This window comes from Augochlora pura, chromosome 7 (assembly GCF_028453695.1).
Source record: "Augochlora pura isolate Apur16 chromosome 7, APUR_v2.2.1, whole genome shotgun sequence".
Taxonomy (NCBI): domain Eukaryota; kingdom Metazoa; phylum Arthropoda; class Insecta; order Hymenoptera; family Halictidae; genus Augochlora; species Augochlora pura.
In genome coordinates this window covers 40,759,860-40,782,209 of record NC_135778.1, presented here as the reverse complement: position 1 = coordinate 40,782,209, position 22,350 = coordinate 40,759,860, and the positions used below count along the sequence as shown (strand labels likewise).

General features: G+C 44.4%; 1 protein-coding gene across 1 annotated transcript in view; it reads right to left on the bottom strand.

Annotated features, from left to right (window-relative positions):
- LOC144472018 (uncharacterized) overlaps nucleotides 1-22,350 on the bottom strand; it is a 197,375-nt gene that overhangs the window by 116,699 nt on the left and 58,326 nt on the right. Inside the window, exon 4 of the mRNA XM_078184647.1 lies at nucleotides 6,382-6,498. Within this exon, the coding sequence (XP_078040773.1) occupies nucleotides 6,382-6,498 (117 nt within the window). The remainder of the gene's footprint in view (nucleotides 1-6,381; nucleotides 6,499-22,350) is intronic.

Here is a 22,350-nt window from a genome sequence, read left to right as displayed (position 1 = left end):
TCCCTTCCGCAGCTTTATCTCTTTCTTCTACTTCTTCTTCTTTGCGTTTTTCATTTCGCTGCTCGACCGACGGAATTTGTTCAACTCTCCACATCGCTGGGAGTCTCGCGAGTCCCCCCCCCCCCCCCCCCCCCCCGCCACCGCCGTGTTCGTTTAACGAGAGGCGATATTTCGGCGGCGAGACGCTTAACGAAGCAACGATCTTTTGACTTGCTGCCACTTGCCGCGACGGGGCGCCCGGATCCTTTAATCTTTGGCGCGGCTGAATATTTCACGCGGAACGCCCGGTGTCCGTCGCAGGCGCGGACATTACGCGCGGCGCGCATCGGGAAGAGGGTTTTTGAATCGTTTTGCGCTTTTCAGAGTGTCCAAGCGGGTTTAGTTTGAAAAATTCATTCAACCGGCCGGATTAACGGGATACCTTGGCGAAGGGGCCGCCGGGTAATTTGCCAGTGCATTCAAATTACTGCTGGCTTTTGTACCGGGTCTCTCTCTGTCGGAGGCGCGCAGATTTCCCGAATTGTTTTGAAACTGTACAGGGAAAGTTTGCTGCGCAACGTCGCCGAAAAACTCTTCGCAGAAACCATCCGCAGTCTTCCAACTGCTTTCTCCTCTGATAAGCGTAAACTTTGCTATCGTCGCCTTTGTTGCGAAGAATCGTTGAATTATACAATGCCCAACTGCGTACGATAAGATGCTTCGAGGTCTAAACTTGTCTCTAATCTTCAAATTAATTACAATATTGAAATCTAACTAGGAAAACCGAAAATAAAAAATTAAACTTTTTATAGCAACTATTAATTGAACACTTTGGTATTCTAAAAATTATAGCAACGATCAATGTGTTCTGTTTATTTTATAATAAAAAAGAAATTACATAAATCTAGGTAAAAATTGATGCCACCCATAAATAACCGAAGCAATAATAATTCCTTTTTAATTAATCTAAAAGAATATTAAAAATTTAATGGCAATAGTTACAGCTTTTTTTTCTTTGCTCAAGTGACATAAATAATTATAATTCGCAATTGAAAGTTTTCGAACAATATTATCGAATATTGCGTTGATTACGGACGATTGCTATTAATATCGCTGAATTATAAAGAATTGCTGTTACGAAACGATTACACGGGGGTTACGTAACACGGTGGAGATACTAGAAATTCAGCGCGGAAACTTGTGTCGGACATTTTTAATTTATTTCCCGTTTGCCCCTTAGTGAGACGGGGTATATACATATACATATATACGTATATACCGACGTCGTGTAGCGAATTCGTTTCGCGGCTATGAAATCTTGCTTTTGTGCCAACACTGCCATCCTCCTTCGAAATCCACTTAACTTTTTTTCTTGCAGAACGTAAAGCGTTCCCGAAGAACGGGGCCGGAGTTAGTTTCTTATTCACCGGGACGCGCTTTTTTACTTGTGTTTAATAGTTTCCCCGCGGGAATTCCTGAATTCTGTTTTCGTTCCTTAACGCGCTGAAAAAAAACTTCCAACAGATTACAGGTTCCTTTGAGAGAAGCTACGCTCGATAGAAATCATCTGTAACTTTCCTTGCGAGTTGTATTACGAATCCTACGTTCGTCCAGATTTTTACTTCTTTTTCGTTGGTTCTTTCGACGTCTCCGAAGACCCAATTAATCCATTGGATCTTTCGATCCATTAGCGAATTTTATATTTGGCCCTTGAGAAAAGGAGAGATAAGCCAAAGACGAAGCAGCTCCTATAGAAGGAGAAGGGTACGAGATAGGAATCGGCGATGACAATTCGAATTTCGAGGAAGATCTGGTTCGTATAAAATAACGCGTACTGGACGGGGAGGGGGGCAAACTTTAAATGTACGAGGCGCAGTCGTTGCCATTGGCAGAGGCACAAAACGATATTGTTTTTGGCGTCTTCAAAGTTTCCCCATTTCAGGAAGTCCGATGGCACCGGCGGTCTTGTTATAGTTCATATCCGGTGTCGACTATCGCCACAACCTCAGCTGAATTATGCAATGCGCTAAAACTTAACTGCGTCTTCGGCTTCGAATTCCACTCGATCGTTGCGAACCGAACAGATCGTGACTTCATTTATTCCGGCCGAATACGCAGTTGCGCACAAATGTACGTCGACGCCTTCTAAAAACGAAATACCATTTGTAAAGCTGTATTAAATGACTTGAATATTTTTAAGATGTTAGAGTTTAATGTTGGAGTTTAAGAGTTAAGGAAGAATCGTTATGCTTCTTCGCTGCTATGAAATAATAGTAATATATAATTTATATTTATTATATAAGATTTTAATAAAATATCAGACGGGCTTATGAAAATTTCGCGCAGCGCGCGGACCTGTCGCCAGAAGCAATCGGTTCGTATAATTGGAGGCCATCCACCTGCCACCATTGACTGTGACCTTTTGTTCATTTAATAGGTGTTCAGCGTTTGCAAGTGAATTCCAGTTCAGGGTGAAGTTAAATTAACCGGGGCACTTCTAGTTCGTACAAATGGAACGCCGTTGAACACAGGTTCCCCCTATGAATTCAAAATCGCTGGTTATTACTTCAAAGTACAATAGGATCAACGAGGTAATGCGCCAGTTATTTTCAGATTTGTCAAGCGTACGCTCGCGGATTATTTCAGCGCCGCTTTGAGCTTTAATGCACTCGTGGGTGGCTTTTGTAACAGGATCGTTTTCAAAACGCACGATCTTTTATTAACGGAACTTCGCCAATTGAATTCTATTGAACGTGTCACCGTGTATACGTGGACATATAATAGTAGAACTGTATAATCTGTACTGTATATTCCAAAAGATTTCGATGAAGTAGTTTAGCCAGTGAAATGATGTAATTTCATGTAAGTTGCAGAGCGTAATGTGGTAAACCGACGTCTCGCCACTGCCGTGAATTTATCAGAATTTATGACGTTCAACTTGCTGTTTTCTACTTGCGATATGGAAATACACAAGTTAGACATTTCCTTAATTCTTTCTTTAAGTCATTGCTATTGCGTCTCTCAGAGCTAAGTTGATTTTACAACTATTTCGTAATTAATTATTTCCTGGATGAAAGAAGAGGAGTTTTGTTTCCTAATTGTCTTGATTTATTTTCATTTTCAAATTTTGATGTCAGAAGATGCAAATTTTGTTTCGATTCAATAGAAACGATAGATGGTAATATTTATTAACCCTTTGCCCTGGTGATAGAAAGAAAATTTGAATCTCCTATCGTCAAAATTTGGAAATGGAATCAAGAAATAAAAATCCTCTCGTTCCATTTCCTCGAAAATGATTAAGGTTGAAAAAATACTAATCGTCGCAGTTTTCAAAGAGAAGGTAGCGCAAAGGGTTAATGTGTTCGATAATGACGATACTAGGAGAACTTGGACGCGTTGCCAGCGCAGCGTTCGACAACTACGAAAGTTCGGGGAAACTCCTTGTCGGTCGCGCGACCGCGGCGCAAATGACGCAAACACCGGCCGCCCTTGACAAGCTCGATTACAGGGAGCCCGGCTATTTATGAAATTAATAAACTGTCCTGCACCAGCGCCGAATCAGCGCCGCATGCCCCCTCCTCCTCCTCCCTGCCTCCCCGCCTCCCCGCCATCCCCCCGCGACCGCAAAACCGAGGTGCCGGGGGTACGCGCGCTCGCAATCAACTCGATTTATTTACTTTGAAGATGCGACAATTCACGCTTCGGCGAAGTTCTCTCCCTGCAAATTGTCGGGCTCGCCCGTAAAATTGCCAATCGCCGCGATTAGAATGGAGATGAACTACTGGCTGGCTGGCTGGCTGGCTGGCTGGCTGGCGACGCCGTCGATTCCCCTCCCTCCCCCTACCCGTTCACGGAATAACCGCAGAGCTTCGAATCAGCGACCGAGATTAATCCTGTCGATTCGAAATTGAAAACAGAGATCACCGAATTCGCCGAAGTTACCCAGTCGACCGGGCCAGGATCGCCTCGAAATTATTCTTCCCGATTTTCAATCGGTAATGAAATTAGAACATTTTTTTTTAAATATTTTCCATTGCAATTTGTCCGCGGAATTTTTTTCGCAGTCGTGTAGAGATGTAGCAGAGACTCCCCTAGCTGATGATTTGATAGTGAAATTGTTAATACGATTGTTAACTTTTTTTCTTCTGTTGTAAAGCACAATTTATTAAAACGAGCTCCACGAATTACGAAAAACTGAGACAGCAAAAAAATATAAGTAAATTAAGAGCCACGTGCTGCTAAAGTAAAAGTGGCTGATTCTTAGCTTAAAAGCTCGGCTAATTTTTAAAAGCACATTGCTGTGCGTACTATTAAAATTGAGAGCTGTTCACCGAGATTCCGCGAACCGCATTAATTTGCAGAAGATAGGGATTCGGAGCTGTCTTCGCCGTAAATCAATTTGAGATTTTTGCGCGACGGTGTCCGAGAAAGAATAAACGAACGCGTAATCCTTGAAACCGTAAGTTGGAGGAACGATGAGGCTCGCGAACGATCAAGAAGGAAGAGCTGGAAGGGCCCCCGGACACGATCCTCGCCGACGAAAAATAACCGTGGTCTGGAAACAGTCGGTACCGGGAGGAAGCCGTTCCGTTTCGCGAAGGTAAATTAATTTGCATTTAAATGAAGGCACGCAAAAACGCCCGGATAACGCTCCGTGAATGGTGGACAAAGGGAAAAAGAGCCAATTAATTACGACGGCCTCCTCCAACAGAGAAGTAAATTCCGTGAATACCTCTTAGCGAAGTTATTTCCTTCTTTGCTTAATTCCTTCCGCGTGAATACATTTCACGGGGTTATTTTAGAGGTGATACACGCGTCCAGAAATTGAAAGATTTTCTTGCAACAAGAGCGAGAAAAAGGGACGCTCGTTTCCATGGCCGCGCGAGGGCAGCTTTCCTTTCCATAAATGGAAATTTTCGCGAAGACACGTTCTCTCGGTTCGGTAGATTATGCTCATTCGCTTAACCCTTTCGGGGCGACCGCCGGATATATCCGTGTGACAGAGTGCTCGTACCGAAAGGGTTATACTTTCGCCGTGCTTCGTCATACAAATTTTCAAGTAATATCCAGTTAATCAGATTTTTCCACCTAGTATATCACATAATCGTAACATAAAATATTGTCATTTCTGCATAACGAGTATACTATCGTAGTAAAAATCAACCAGAGAAACTGTAGCCGAAATAAATAAATGCAATTTATATAACATGAAATGTACAAGGAAAGACTGCTTTTTAAATTGGGAGGTACGTTTATCGTTCGACGTAGGATGTAGTAAATAATAAGGAATTATCGGTTCGCCGAACCGAAATAGCCACGGGGTTTCGCAGTAATAAAAAGCACTTAACCCGAAACGTGTTCCCGGTGTCTACGGAGCCTCGAATTTCTATCTTTTTCTCCCGGTTGCTTACGGATCTCCCGTAACAAAGGTCTCGCCGCGCGCGCGTCCGTGGTAATTCGCGAAACGAAGTTAAATCGATTTCGTAAGCCTGCGATTCATCCTATTTGTACGTTCCATTAAAGTTCGAGAGTTTCCGGCTAATGCGAGAAACATGATCAAACCTATTTAATGTAACGAAATTCGTTGCTTAAGTCGGACAGGGGGAATTCTTTTTCAATCTACATCGAGGGAGAGAGTCTGCCTTGGGTTACGAGTTCATTTATTTTCAAATCATGTTCCCCCCGGGAATTTACAACAAATTCCGGTTGTTAATTACCCGGCGGGTAATATATGAAACATTTTATATTGAAAAATTCCGCAGTTTTATTGTAACGTATCAGCGCTGTCGAAATGTTTCAATCAACACTTTGCTGAAGGTTGATAAATTAGATGAAATAAAAAATATATAAAACGAAAAATAAAACTACGAGAAATGGAATAGCAATTCGTGGGCTGTGTTCGATAGTTTCCTTAAAATCTTTTCCATTAATTAAAGACAGTGTTTCAACGATCTTATAAAATTATACTTTGATACTTCGGTCTCCAAATCTTCTTTAAGTGCATTAATTCGTGTATATTAACAAACTGTGTACTGTGCCGCAGTTTATAGGAGTGACTCTGTAAAAGCAGCGCAGGCATCTCTATATTAAAACTCGAAAGAAAGGCCTTCTGTGATCCGTTAATTAAAAAGGTAGTCGAACCGGGCATCCCCGGCTCGATACATTAGTTATTGAAATAACGAGCACCCCGATTCGAACACAGTATCAGCTATTTAATATATCGGCAATTCAGCCGATGGAAAATAAAAAAGAAGAGTCAAATGAATTTATTTCATTCGATGCGAGCTTAGCTTCTCTTTTTGCTCTTCTCTCCCTGCAGGATTGGCGAAGCGGAGGCTGCCTCCGCGATCGAATGAAAACGATCGATAGAGCGTATATATATACACACACATATATACTTACTGCATGTGGAAGATCGGGAACTGCTTGTCGGAAAACAGGACGACCGGCCGAGTAAAACGTTCGTTAGAACCGCAAACTCGAGCGCCGCCTTCCAGCTGAAGCCAGCCACCCTCGCACCTGCAACAAAAAAAGGACGGAGCTCAGCACAACCCGTTATTCCAGCCTACGAAAAACCACGGTTCTCCGATGCTGGCCAAGTCTCTCAATTTCTGGATTTAGTTACTGCTCGGTGACGAACTGCGCCGCCATTTTCGATATACTTATATTTCGCAAATTAATTAATCGATAATTGTATTATAAACTATAGCACGCATCCAATTATATGACAAATTATATTAGAATTCCGGTGATATCACAAATTCCATGTATTTCTTTTGTTCGTTATTGATAAGGGATTGACTCTGCCGGAGGATTAAAGAATGACAAAATTGGGATTTCACACCGAATCGTTCCATTCACCCTCGAGATTCCGGAAACAATGGACGCGTTCCTTATCCGTCGAGTTTAGAGCCGCATTAAAGCAAATTCATGGCGGAATATAAGAGACCGGTCTCTGACTCGTTTCGAATTCAACGTCTTGAGCAGATATCGCCCGTCGCCACGATGAGCAGACCTGTAACGAGTCCTCGCCGTCGAAATTGCTTCGTCGTTGGTGATCAACATCAAAGGATTCGTCCGCGCCCCGTAAGTAGCGGCAGAGGACCGAACGAGAACGGTTACGCAGCCGGCTATACGCATCGGGGAAATCGTGCTGATTCAATTCGGACCCGCAGCCTCGCCCTGTCCCGTAAAAGAGGAACGACGGAACACGTTCCATAACACGCCTCGCTGATTACCATACGTCAAGACATCTGGCACGAGAACCCCCTTCAATTTACCCGGCCGAAAACGCGAGACGCTTAGCCGTTGTAAGCTAACGTAAGCGTCGGGAAGGTTTATGTCGCGGCAGCGATAAAAGTGGCGGCGTCGATCGGAGTCGCGATAAGAAAATTGTTAAAAAATGTCTTTCTTTGAGGTGCTTATTTTCGCAACTGCGATGATGACGCGGCTCTGCGGTAGTTTGAGATTTGGTTGGCGAAGATGATCCAGTAGAACGTCGAGGATTTGTAAGAATTATTGCTGTTGGGTGACAAGTAAACGTCGCATACTTTTGTATGGTTTAGTTGGAATCCCAGGTTTACCATCGCAATAACTTTATTTTAAGTGAAATATTCTTGTACTCGGAATCAACAATAATTATTAGGAAATACTTCCAAAATTACGTGGTGGTATATAGGCAAGGTACTCGGTACATTCTGATCTGAATCATTATGAGATTTTTCCCAAAAAAGCGCTCAATCGATGCCGATTTAATGCATTTTGCATTATTTTCCTCCAAACCATTTTCAACATGGATTACAATTAATAATTTCTCTGTCGATTCCCCGACTTTTCTCCCAGACTATTCCATTATTCCAGGAAAGGCTTTAATTTTCCGCGTCCCGTTTACTTGAACACTGTTCACCGAAAACTGTGCCCAGGTTTAATTATCCCCTGAGAAGATTTGCACGGTTGTGCCGCGACAAACGCGCGCGCGATTCCCGGCGTTCGTTTAACACGGTCCGGCAACGGGGGCGGGCAGCAGCTACCCAGGAATTATAAGCCATCCGATTTTGTTTCCGGTTCTCTCCCATCTCGGCGAACGCGTATTAATTGCATCGCGGATTTTTTTCTCCAAATAGTTTCGAAACATTCGAAGCGCTTCTCCGCGCGTTTACATCGCGCTTTCCATCTTGCGATTCGAACTGAAAATTTACCTCGTAAAGGAGAAAAAGAACGTATTTAATCGAAGCGAGACAGAAATTCATTTCGCTTCGCAGGAAAGGACTTTGCTTTTAACGTAATCTCGCGAGCATGAGAATAGGAGAAAGGCGATTCGAGAAATTGAAAAATCAATTTCGCGTAGCGACGCAAGAAAATGCCAAACCCGGTTCGATAAATTTCTCCCTCTCTCTCTCTCTCTCTTTTTCTCGTAGTCGCCTACAACCACGGGGTCCCACGGAATTGAGATAATTACGGAAATGAATTCTTTTGAGGCCTCGCCAGTTTACAAGCCGCGGCGTCAGCTAGTTAGACGGCACATTGAAGCAGACTGCGAAGACGGAATAAAAATCGATCCTGTTTACATTTGCATGATTGCCCCGGCCGGAGCACCTTCTGCTTTATATTTTCACTTTACGCGACTGCTAAAGTCGCCGTCGCGTTTCACTCGCGATCGTTGATTGATCGAACGTCGGAGGTTGGTTAGTCGATGGTGGGGTTTTTTTTTTCGCAAGTTCGTGCGACCGGGAAGTAGTTAAGAAAATAATATTGTTGCGTAGATAGACCTAGGGTATTGTAATAATGAATATTTAATAGAAGTAGAAATGATTCTATACAGTGGTATCGTGTGTTGTATCTACGAATCCTGAAATTTGCGATGACTTAATTTGTATTCAAATAGAATCAAAGCGACAAAAATGGTAAAATCTAAAAGTAGCATATTTTAACCCCTTGCACTATAACAACGAGTCAGACTCGTGACGCTTTTATGCAGGCTCTACTAAATGTGAATACTATTAATTTCTTCTGCGTCGAAGTAAAAATAAATTCTTCTGTTTCCAAAGTATAGAAACAAAGTTGAATGAAGACAATAAAAGAAAGAAAAATTGTCTGGTCCTATTATTAAAAATATGAACGACGAATAAGTGCTAATCGTCACGGCATGAAAGGAGCCATAGTCCAAGGGGATAAAAACATGGAAGATGGAACGTGTAGCTCGCATGCACTTCGAAACACGTGTACGAGGAGCGGAGGGCGGCGGGTTCCCTAATTCCGGTCGTCGCGAGCACCGAGAAACACGATTGAATTTAATAGCGTGCTCCGGAGCTGATTCGAGCACGAGTCACCGGAGCATCGATAACCTCAATTAACATATCAACGTGACAATCCTAGATACGGGATTCCCAATGGTAATACCTTTAACCGTTCTGGGACCGTTCCTGTGTACCCGAGAGCTGGCTCATTCAAATTGTGACAGAGCGGACGGAGGGGGAGGGGGGCCCGTACAAAGAGACACCGGCACGCTGTCGCGGCATTGTCGCGTCAAGTCTCGAATGCGACGCCCGCGGAGTCGCTATTGTATCGAATGCACGGTTTTGAATTAATTGCCCACGTGGCTCTCGCGCGTCGGAACCTTGCGCGACGTCGCAATCGTCGCGCGACGAGGATCCAGGGCTCCGTCGATGGCAGACGTATTTCCCGGCGCGTAATCCGGCCGGATAAAAGTTTTGATGGGAGTTACGGCCGGCGCACAGAGCCGCGGATAGCCCAAATGCGCGGCTTTTATCGGCGGCGGCGAAAAAATTGCTTTTTAGTTTCGTCTAACCGGTCCCGCAGTCCGCCGTCGAGACGACATTTCCTAGCCAGCCGACGATTTGCTGGCTGACCAGCTTTCGCTCTCTCTCGAGAGAGAGAGAGATGCGATAACGGAGGATTGTTTGCCGGATAAAGTCAATTAGATTGATTACCAGTCGTGAATTTGGTTTAATAGCTCGCCTCTTACGGCTTGAAATTTCGATTCCATTTCTATCTCATATTTTCGATTTTTATTTGCTTATTTCGCGATAGGCTTTTCACCGTTTTTAGTGGAGCGATTACAATTATTTGTTAAAGTTTACTTTAAATGCTTTAAAATTTATCATATTACAGAAAATTATAAGAAAAAAAATGTTTATTTGCAAATATAAATCGAATGCTTTTTATTTTCAAAGAAATAATTGTCCAGTCTGATTTCCACCGGCATTTCAACTTGGTTCTGATTTCTTCAATTAAGTCGTCTTCGGTGAAGCCATTTTACTGTTTAATTGACGCGTTGTTCGCAATTTATTTCGTCATTTGGTCAGCTTCTCCGTTTCCTGGAGCTCTGGAATCCAGTCGAGTATTATCCCGTCTCCCTTCGCGGTGATTTCGCGAAGCATTGGGGGAGCATGTTCGGGCAGTGGTTTCACCTGAAAAGTAAATTATCGTTACCAGTATTTTTCGTTAACAGTTTTCATTGTTGCAACGGTGTACCGCGCGAGTGTATTATATTCCCTTTGTGGTTAGCGCGCAAACTTTATCAAACAAAGGCTACAGATTCCCCGAATAACGGGGGCGCGCGCGCTTTATAATTTTGAATAACGCCGGACATAAAATGAATTTAACCTCCTCCTCCTCTCCCCTCTCCGCGGAAAATACGAAATCCTGGCGGTCGTGTAACACTGCCGGCAAACAACGTTGAATCAACAAATTGGACAATGAAATACACCGAGCCCGCCGCAAAGCGTTTAGATCGTCGAATAATTGATCCCGTTCCGCTCCGATCGAAATCACCGACTAACGTTCAGCTTTATTTTCAATACACTCCGCCGGGGGAAACTGTTCGACAATTACATTAAGACAATGAAATTGAGTGGCAACAACGAGCGAATATGGAAACGCATCGTTGCGATAAATGCGACGATCGTCGAATTAAAGGAAATAAATCCGAGCTAATTAACGTCGTACAATTAACGCGTTAGCATCGGGCGATTTTTCCTGAAATTTTCATGGAAATCGGGGAGTATTTTAACAATATAACGCTTCTCGCGAATGCGTTAATGTGATATACTTCCAGACATCTAAACGATTGTGAAATAATTCAGCGGGAACAACAATCTAAACACAGAGGCGCAGGCAATCGTCCGCGCGCGCGGTACGTGCACGCGCTGGGAATGTAAACTCCGTATCGCGGGTAGGAACTGGTTGTTGTGCTGCAACACGAGTAGTTCGTAAATATTCTTCGCTCGCGCGCTGGCATCCGTTCGATAAAAACGTATACGGGAAATGATTAATTCTCGAATCTCATGCGAATCGTTTACGGGTTGCTACGCGGCCTTCGTAGAAAGAGGGCGCAAACATAACGGGAGACAAACGACGGAGTGACCCACAAGCGTCGCTGTTGTTTGTTCGTTTAACACGTTTTACGTATATATTATATTCACGATCCATTTTACGCGATCACGGTCGGCAACTGTTATCGATTCGCGACACGTTCGTTCCGCGCGCGTGTCACGTACGTCGCCCGAGGAAGAGCAAAACGGACAAGTTTTAAAACTCATTGATATTAAACGCAATAATATCGGTGCCACGTGCGCGCCGATTTACCTGGAGATAATATGCACACTTGGTTAAAAAGCCTTTGCAAATAATCTCAAGTTGGCATGATTTCGCAACGTATTAAAGTCATCGATGAGTGGCGAGTAATTCGGACACTGGTTAAAGAGAGAAATAGTATCAGAAGAAACCTTTGCATTTAATAAAGCATAACGCTTCGGGAATTCCGCATTTTTCATTGTCGTTGCACCGACATTACCTCGGGAGTGCTCCACGGAACGGTATAATCAATACACAAACGCGTTACAGCGCGAAACAAAAGGATCGACGTTCAAATAGACGAGAAACCATTCACCGAAACGTACACAGAAATATCGCGGACAAGTGAGGCGTCGATTTATCATCGGCTCGTCATTGTTCGTTTTGCAAGATTGTAGAAACTATGACGAAGAGGAAACACTGTTTTTTTCTTTTTTATTTCGTCAGCCAACCAGCAACCTAGATACCTCCGAATACGATGTACAGTACAGTCCACTCGATACTGTCTTCGCTTTATTTTATAATTTAATACTAAGTTTAGTAGGAATTTATTTTTAGTCTTTATTTTTTTACTGGTTGGTGATATTTTAATAGCTTAGTGTTGCATACTAATTGGATGCCATTTATCATATTACCACGGAGTTCCTTGGGATTTCCGAAGAATAATTTCTACATTTTCAATACCATACTCTCAGTACTATACCTTCGGTATTATATTTCTGATATAATATTTTCAGTGCTGTAGTTTTCAAGAAAACCATGTTAAATAGTTCCAGGAACGCTATTCGTGAAAGGTACGTCGCCGAATTTTCCCAGAAATTGTTTCACGTTTCCGAGGTCGGCCTCTGAAGCGGCCCCACTAGAGCAAGAGCCCCGGCTGCATTAGCGGAGGTGTTAAGCGCATCACGTGGGGTACCCGTGAACCCGGAAGATCCTCTGTATCAGCGGCTCCGATGTAGTCACGTACCGTTTAGGCGGCCAAGATTGCGGCTGGTAAAACGAGATCCAACATAAGAGAATCCGGCGAGCCGGAAAAGACGACGCGGGCGAAAATGGATGTCGCGGCGAGGAAAAGGGGGGGGGGGGAAGGGGCGCGAAACGACGAGGGCGCATATCGGTGGAACGCGCGACCGTTGCCAGAGGAGTGACATAAATAATTGAAACGCTCGGCGCATCGGCCCGATATCCGAAAACCGGAAGCTGTCGAGTCTCGTTCTTATCCGAGACGACGGCGCGGGCCGCGCGTCGCTGCGTACATCGCAACGTTTCACTTTGCCGGCTGGATTTGGCATCGCGTGTCTAGCCGTAAAAGCGTGAACCGACTTCTCCTCGCCTTTACCTTTTACAACCATCAGGCTGGACGAGGCGGCGGCTACGGCGGCGGAAGGGAGAGAAGAGAGACGGAAAGAAGAACAGGAAAGAAGAGAAAAGCCGGGGGAGGAAGTCTACCGAGGATCGGCGAGAGCTATCCCTAGGAAATTGGATGCTTTTATTTCGCGCGGTTTCTCCGGATGCATCGGGATACAGTTCCCCCTCCCCGGTCTAGCCTCTGTTCTCTACTTCGTTCCCGTTTCGGCCGCGCATCGTCGTCCGTCAAACGAAGTTAACCCCGCGACCGAAAAATCCACTCGATTCCCGTGTACACGGCTCTCTCTCTCTCTCTCTTTCTCTCTTTTTCTCTTTCTCTCTTTCTCTCTTTCTCTCGGTATTTGCACTTTCACGGTTCCGGTGCGTCGCGAAGAACGCAATTTTTCAGGCGCGGATCACGTTCTGGAAAATCAAATGAACCCCGTTTGACGTCGACGAAATTGCCGGGCAACGGGGCTTGTTTTTCCGTTAAGCGGTCGCGCACCGCGTGCTCCGGCGATTTCCAAGCTGCGAGACGACGCGCCGGTTTTCAGGCAGCGAGAACTTCGCGATGCTGGTTCTCTGCTATTCGCGCGAGATAATTGCGCGAGTATGTTTCTATCGGTGAGTTTAGAACTGTTCAAATCGTGTTCCAGGGTTGACGAGACCGTAGACGCCGCGCTGATATTCGTGGGCGAGCGAGAGAATTTTGAACAAAGAAAAATGATTGCGTCGAAAGCTGTTAAAAGTAGAAAGAAATAAAAATTACCTTGTTAGGATATATAAGAAGTTCAAGTAAAGTAAAATTGAAAAATTAAGAGTATTGCGTGAATTATTTCGTCAGTATATTATCAACTTGCGAGTCCTATGAAAGGTGGAGAAATGTAAGAAATTTCGAGGAAATTTTTCGGAAAAGTATTTCCCTAGAACCTGACAGTTTTACCTGATGAAAAGTTTAGTCGCGCGCCAAGTTCGATGCGCACGTACGCTTCAAAGCACCGCGCGCTTAATACCCTTGAAATGTGCAATGCTTATGCGCGGTATTAATTATAGGAATCTCACAGCACGTTAATCGTACACGCGTGCCTCGTAAACCATTAAACCCTGTGCCCATGTGTACGGCATGCATCAGAATGTGTACCGCGACACACGTTCGGAAACAATCCCACGAATATTCAGATCATGTCGCGTATCAAGACTGTGGGATCAGCGGTAGGGGCGGGATATAGCGGGCTCGCGACGCCATCGGGAGAAAGAAAAGGACGACAAGTTTGCTGTACATATAATTAACCAATTGATCGTTGTTTAACGAACATACTCGTCGCAAAGAAATGGTAATAATTTGTGATACAACAAATACATTCGTCAAAACCTGTCTACCGATTAAATAGAGAATACACCATGAATGAAAAATTGTCGATGGTCCGATACACAATTCGTCAGATTATTGGCGGGCAATTCGTCAATCGAACAGCACCAATCACAGCACGAGAAAGAAGAGACCGAGAAAAGAGGGAGGGAGCACAGTACTTTCGCTCGCAAGCAATGACATTTTCGACTCGGCGATACAGCGAATAACTCCGAAATTCATCGTGGCCCATTCCCAGACTTCTGACCTTCCGGCCGGGCTACCAAACAGAGGGGTCGCGAGGAAGCCGACGTTTCCCAGTGTGTACCCGGCTTAATAATTCCGTGATTCTACGTCTCGCCGGTATCACGTAGAGCCTCCTCCTCCGCGTACGGAAAAGTGGCACGTTTTTGAATAATACACGCGAACGCGGAGATTCTTCGTGTGGCGCGATGCAACGAGGAGGGAGGGACGAGGGGGAGGGCGGCCCCTCGAGAATATCGCCCCGTAGTTTCCGCGAAGTCGAGTTGCGAAACACTCCGCCGCAATTTGGCTGGTCTTGTCTCGGCGAGTCCCTAATAATCGCGCGGCTCTCGCTCTCTTCCGGCCTCTCCCCCTCCCCCTCTCCGTCTTTGTCCCTCGCGAATAGAGAGAGCCCGAAGACGGGGCGCGCGTTCCTCGGCCGCGAGAGACGAATCGAGACAACGGGGCGCATCGCCGCAAAATTACCGGGGAGGCGATTGCTCGGATTAATTGCAATCGGAACTGTCCCGGGGAATCTTCAGAATCCGTGGTATCGGGGTCACGGACGATAACGAACCGATACAAAATCCAACGAGGAGTAACCGGCCAGCCGCGTCCCGGCGCATACCGGTTACCGAATTCGTCGGATAATTTATGAATTTCCCCTCGAACATAATGCGGACGAAGAGTTAGTTAGCGGACCCGTCGAAATCTCGAGCGGATTATTGAGATTGGGAGCTGACTTGCTGCCATTACCGGAACCTGATCATTTATCTCTGATCGGAGCGAAGCATCCTCGATGCCGAATTCTTCGGCTATCGAGGCGTTGTGGTTATTTAGTCGAGATGGAGTCAAGTTGCAAAATATGTGCCTGCAAAACTGAGTTAATTTTAGTAATAGGGATAAATTAATTATGCGCAACTGTCCTATCTGATTGTAACTCGTTTTTCCCGTTAAAAAATGTCTCTCCGTGATCAATAACAGAAATTAAAAAGCGAAATAGAAACGCACCCCGAGGAATTCTTTGCCAATCCGAACTGTTCTGGACAGAGGACATAAAGAGGCGATTTGAGATCTGGAAGAAGGTAACAGAATAGAATAAATGAACCTGAATCAACAAATATCGTCGATTAATTTCGCATAAGAAAAGGACACTCTAATACTAAAACCAGTGACCTCTACTTTCCTAGCCGAGTTTAGCGCGGATAATTACAGAAAAGTCGTACAGGGAACGTTACGGATTACCGTTCCCGGTGGGCAGTGTAATTAGAGGTGCTCGGGTGTAGAGCGATTATTCCCGGGGCATTTCCTTGGCGGTTGCAAAACGCGGGGGCTGCCGGGCGGGATCCCGTCGGAGCTTGTTCGGGGAGCCTCTGTTTGACGGGATCAGAGCGGCGGTACGAGGAAGATTGAAGCCGAATGCGGCGGAACCGCCTCTTCGGAATACGGGGCGCAATTTGCCGCGTCTTGTCGGGGAGTAGCTTAATCGCGCGCTACGGACTCGGAGCGGAAAGCGGAGTCGCGGCTCTGCCAGGTACGTTTGTATATCCAGCGCGATCCTGGCGCGCGTCGTCGAAGACGCGTCGGTACGTGAACCTGCGCGAGCCGGGTCCGTAGCGAGGAGCTAGCGAGCGAGGATATAGCGATATAGCGAGAGGGTGGTTCGAGGCAAGGGTAAGCAACCGATGTCAGTCAGTCGACTGGAAATCGCTTACCGGCATCTCTCCGTCCCGCTCTCCCTGTCTAGCTGTCTGTCTTCCTCCGCTCCGAGCTTCGAGTATTTTACATTTCCTACCCCGAGCAGCTTGCACACCTCCTCCGTTGCCCGACTCTCATCCTTCTTCTCGTGGAACCAACGCCCTTTCGCTCTTCGACGCGACCCTCGTGACGCGCAAGACCGAAGTTATACTGCGAATCAATTTGCCAGAGGGCATTCGGACGAAATCGCGTCGGGCGCAGATTATAAATTTAAATGTAAACCGACGTGTCCCTGCGGAGCTGCGACCGCGATCCCCCTGTCTTTTGCCGCCGCTCTTGCCTCTTCTCCTTCTTTCACTTCTCCTCCTTCTTTTCCTTTTCCATCCATTTCGCTCCCTTCTTCTCCTATTCCTTTTACTTCGCTTCCTTCTTCTTCCTCTTCCGTCCGCAAGCCCCCCGCATTCCTCGTCTCTTCTGTCGAGGGGTGGAACCCGCCCCGTCAAGTCCGATAGCAAGGCCGTGTTCCCTGAGTAATTGCCGGTTACCGATTTCTTGGGATTGTTTTAATGGCGACGATTTCGTGGGCGGGACCCGACGCTTCCTGTGTTCCCACCGGTGTTTACCGGCGCTTTCTCCTGCGAACGGTGCCTTTAACTACCGTGTACCAGACCGGCGATTCCGAAACGACCTTCGAAAATTAGCCAGCGTCGTTCTCGCGCTTTACGGGAACTTAAACTGTTCGCGGGGGATTGATATTTTTATTCGTCTAATTTCTTCGCACAAATAAAGCAATCAACCGAGGGTAATTTAATTTTTTATTATAGGCTAAGTTAATTTTTTTTTCCATTTCTATTATTTAGAAAAAAATATTTCTATCATTGTACAGTGAACTAGTATTTCTAGAATAATCTATTATAGATGATGCTATAGCTGGGATCGTATTATGAACGTTATTGATCTCGTGAAACGAATAGACATTATTATTAGTATTATTATCAGTATTATTACTATACGGGTATCCAACATCGGAGTTCCCTATTGTTCGAACCTAACGTATCGAACCTAATCAGCTTAACCTAAGGCATCCATATGCAAAACGGTTCATTGTATAAATCGACGTAGATTAAGTTTATCACTGTAATTATGTAATCATTCTATTATGCGTACGTCCGCGGGATTTTCATTTATACCTCTTGCTTGTAACATAAATCGCTCGGCGTTGTTATTTTGTAAATTATAGAAGCTTTTTGCCCTTTAATATACGGTGGATAAAACGTGCATAGAGACCCTAATATTCTTTAATAAGTCGCTCGAATATACGAGAGGATAATAAAAAATAAAAACGCAACTTAACAAACAAAGGACTCTCCCTATATTTATTTTGTGAACGTTATCAAATTATAAAACAGTCGTTCGTTTTCTTTACATTGTGCACGGCAGCGTTAACCTGTTAAAAAATATACACTTCCATCGCGATTTTCAACAACGAATGGAATTAAATTATCTTTTAACAAGTCCATGCATTTATCCGCGTTTATTCTGGTAGAATTTTTACGCGCTAGTGTTTCTTCCGAGTAAGTAAACGCAGACCACATCCTGTCCCGAAAGTCCTGTTCATGGTTACCGATTTTTCTGCGCGTAGATCGCACAAATAATATTTTTATTATATTTTATTATATTTCGGAAAGGCGGAAGTGTAATTATTCAACAAGATAACGCCGCTGTGCACGGTACCAAAAAAAAACGAACAAGTGGCACCGACGCAAAAATTTGCAACTTACGAAACGGCTGGCACGTTCGCCGGACAATATTCCATAAAGAACTTGCGGCGAATCTTGTCAAGAGCGGCATTTAAAAATAATAAACGACGCGGCAATGTTAAAGAGCTGGGAAACGTTGTGAAACGTAAATGGCATAAAATTCCATTATATTAGACTTACTAGATTATTATATTATTATATTAGATTTATTATATTATTATATTAGATATATTATTTATTACAGTATTTCTCTTTGTTATAATATTTCAATTGACTGACCTCGTAAAAATTTCGCTATACAGTTATCCTTATAATTTCATACAATTAGAAAAAAAAATAAAAGAATCTTTTTATTTGCCAGGTTGTCTCTTATCTCTTATTATTCTTTCACGTGTCCAACCAACTTTTAATTTTATTACCAGAATACTCACAGCTTCCTCGCCAAAGAATATTAGTGTCCCTATAAAAACGTCCACCGTAGCATCCGCGATAAGCGAACATTCTGCCGGGACTAAGGGAATATTTCGTTAATTCGCGGAGCAGTTATTCTTTTTTTCGTCCGCGACTATCCACCGAACAACAACGCGCCAATTAACCGTGCGGCTTAAGGTTGCCGGTAATAAATGAAACGTCATTTCCCCTCCCGGTACAAAACAACGGCGGGGCTTTTTGTTCGGACGCCGGTTGAAAGGAGGAGCTCCCGGAAACCGGTAGCCAGCGGAAAGTTGGCGTTGCGATAAGGGACAGGAAAGAGAAAAGTTGAGTGGAGAGAAGTCAGGAGCAGAGAATGGCCGGCAAAGAGAAGCGAAGGGGAAAGAGAGAACGGTTGTTGCAAAACTTGTTCTCTTTCGGTCCCGTTCTCCCCTCCACCTCTCCTCTCCTCTCCATCCCTCCCCTCCACGCCAACCCCCCGGTCTCGCCGACTTTCTTTCTTGGAATTGATAATGACGGAGCACCCGTCCCGAAGATCTCAAATCTGGCTGCGCTTTCGTCGCTCTCCGCCGCGCCGGCGGAGGAGCTTTCGCTCGGCGCGAGGCGGATCGGGGCGCGGATTCGCGAGCGAGAGCGCGTCAAACTTTCTTCGCATGCTCGTGACGTCTGACGGTTTCGCTTCGCGGCTAGGCCAGTTCTCGAAAAGTCAGACACCGGTGGATGACAGCTCCCGCGGAATCGTGTCTAATCCTTGGCCCTGTCGACCCGACCCGGTTCCACGTGATTCGGCGTAACGGCGGGCGGAGGCGCGCGCGGAAGAGACGCTTTTGTCATAGGACTTGCGGGAAATACTTCACCAGTCTCGATTTGAGCTACCCGAACACGAAGTTTGGTCGAAGCTTGAATGTAACGACGCGCTTGAGGTGAAAATGTAGACTGCTTCATTTTGGCTGGGAGACGGTATTTATGTGGTTGACTGATCTATGGGGGGGGGGGTGGGGGCGGGGTGAGCTTTAAGGTTTGGGAGGGATGATTCTGGTCACGTGGTCTAAAATCCATGGTTCATCGTAGTCGAAATAGAGTGACTTGTCGAGATGCGTCATACGGTACCTGAAGATACGACCGGCTGTGTTAACCCGTTTGCATCCGAGCGCGAAATATTCCGCGAGCCGCGACCGTCTTACCGCACCTACGATCGACGACGCGCGGCGATTCGAGTCGGTCGTCGGTTGAACGTCGCCGATGTTTCGACGCGGCAGCTGAAATAGAGCGACGATGCAAATGGATTAAGAGTAGGTTGCGGCCAGTGCGTCACGCTTTCCCGTTCTCTTCCTCCCGAAAGCCAGCAAAAGGAAAACCGAGGTAACTGCACGCTCGTCACGTGACCCCGGCTTCGTCGCCCCGAACGACAAAGTATTTTCGATTTATCCCGCGGAAAGTTGTTTCGGAGTTTCTCCGGCCTACGCAGATCGCTTTCTCATACGGCAATTTTCGATATTGCTTTATCTGAACTTCCCTTAACTTTCTCTACGCACGCACATCGATCTTCCGAATAATAATTTTCAATTTCACTTTATACCGACGACGCCTCCGCCGGCTGGAAGTTGCCCGCGTATATTGCTTTTTCCAGAAACACTTTTCTATATTACTTTGCCGGGAAGTTCTTTCAAGTTTCGCGGCGACCGTCGGACACGCTCTTCTCGCGCCCGGCTCGAACGTATTCGATTTTGGTTTTCGGATCGCGTTAGGGCTCCATCGATCTAACTCTACGGGTATCGGTGTCGATGCTGTCGACGCGAAAGCCGATCCCGCGGGCGTCGATTTTCGAATTTCAATGGAGAGAAACAATTTTTTAAGTTCAACAATCTAAATTTTAGTTCAACAATTTAAATTTTAGTTCAACAATTTAAATTTAAGTTCAACAATTTAAATTTGAATTTAACAATTAAAATTTGAATTTAACAATTTAAGTTTGAATTTAACAATTTAAATTTGAATTTAACAATTTAAATTTGAATTTAACAATTTAAATTTGGTTTGAACAATTTAAATTTGAATTTAACAATTTAAATTTGGGTTGAACAATTTAAATTTAAATTTAAATGGAGGTTGCGGAGGTTTGCTTAGCGTGCACGTGGAACTGGAGAAATTGTTATGAAATGTTTATCACATGCAGGAACAAGTAATTGAAGTAATTAAACTTTTATCTAACACATTAAAGTCCATTCACGTTTCATTTATTTCCGGGAAAAATAATTCAGAGACGAAACGCGCGCTGTCATAACACGCGCGGCATAATGAAACGCATTCGTTGATTTTCATGTACCACTCGATCCACGAGTTTCACTACAGTATAATTAACTATCTTTTCGGAAATTAATTGACAGTAAAATTGTATAATAAATATATAAAATTAAAATATAATTATTGTTGTATTCAATAGTGAGAATTAAAGATTGCTAACAATGCTGAATAATTAGCTCGTCAGCCTTAATATTGCTTGGAATGATTTTAATCGTATTAGAATAAAATAATAATAATAATAAAATAATAATAATAATAAAATAATAATAATAATTGAGAATAATGTAAAAAAGAGTTAGCAATGAATGACTAGTATTTCTTATCGTGTCTGCGTTTCTACTCCAGCGAAACCATCAACCGTAACAATAAACGTTGGCCATCAATCAACAAGCGGTGAATTTATCGGACTGAATAGAATCGAGAAATCACTTTTTATTCAGCACGCGTATCAATTTTCGGATAATTGCCAACTAATTGCAGCGCGGTCGTGTCGAAGTTTCCACGGGGAGGCCGAGAATACCGCTGTGCGCGAAAAGCTAGAAACTTTTGTTTGCGTGGATGGATGATTTTCTTTGCGTCTCTCTCTTTCTCTCTCTTTCTCTTTTCCTCCCTCTCTGCTCGAAATATAAAAGAGCCCGCGGGCGCTGGCGCAGCAGGATATTCAGACGGGCGTCGCTGAGTTGAATAATTGGGTCTCGTCGGATTTTATTAAAACATTGCCAGCTCGACGGCCGGAATCGTGTGAAATGTGTGTATGCAGCCATCGGTGATTTATACGAGTTATTTCGCGCTGGCGGGGCGCTCGTTACGCGAGGTAGATACGAAAGCTTGTAACAGAAAATGAAAGGGCGGAGGGAATACGGCCACCCAGAAAAAGTAATCACGATTTTTCCTTTGATTTACGCTAAACAAATAGCCCCGGCGCATCTTTCTCAGTCGCGGCCGCTCTCGGGCGGGCCTCTTTCAACTCCTAGAAAATATTCCGATCGTGTTTAGAAGACCTCCTCCGAGAGAACGGATTATCTCTCCAGACTAGCGGAGAGATTGTCGTTCTAACATTTCAGTTCGCCAACTTGTTACACTTCAACTTCGCTCGTCTGTACTTTAATTATATTCGACGTTCATCATGTTCCAGAGAAAATGGGAGAACTTTTCGAACCGTAAATCAAGACGCTTCCTGCGATGCTCTTTTGGCAAATGACAGATTCGAAATTCTTCATGTACATTTATATATTAAGTTTATATATAAAAATTTGGATTTTATATATAAATAAATAAATAAAGAATTTTAAATATATAATAGATAATTTCCAAAACACTTATTTACCTCGATTTTAAATGTTGATACATTGACACTGATTGGCTTCTGAGCCCTCCAATTACAGAATTAACAAACAACTGAGGAAAATAAAATAATTCGTAATTAGATCTAGAATTCAGCTGCAAAGATTTGAAAATCGCGGAAGTGGTTTCCGCGGTAAACAGTGCGGCTGCGTTCATTGCGAGGCGGGTGTATTCGTAAACATATTCAAAATAGTTGTCCCCGGCAGGTTGGGCAGGTCTGAATTTAAATTTCGACATTTGAATTTCGAAATAACCCCAACCTTGAATGCCGCGTCGGAAAGGTGATCCCACTGTTCAAAA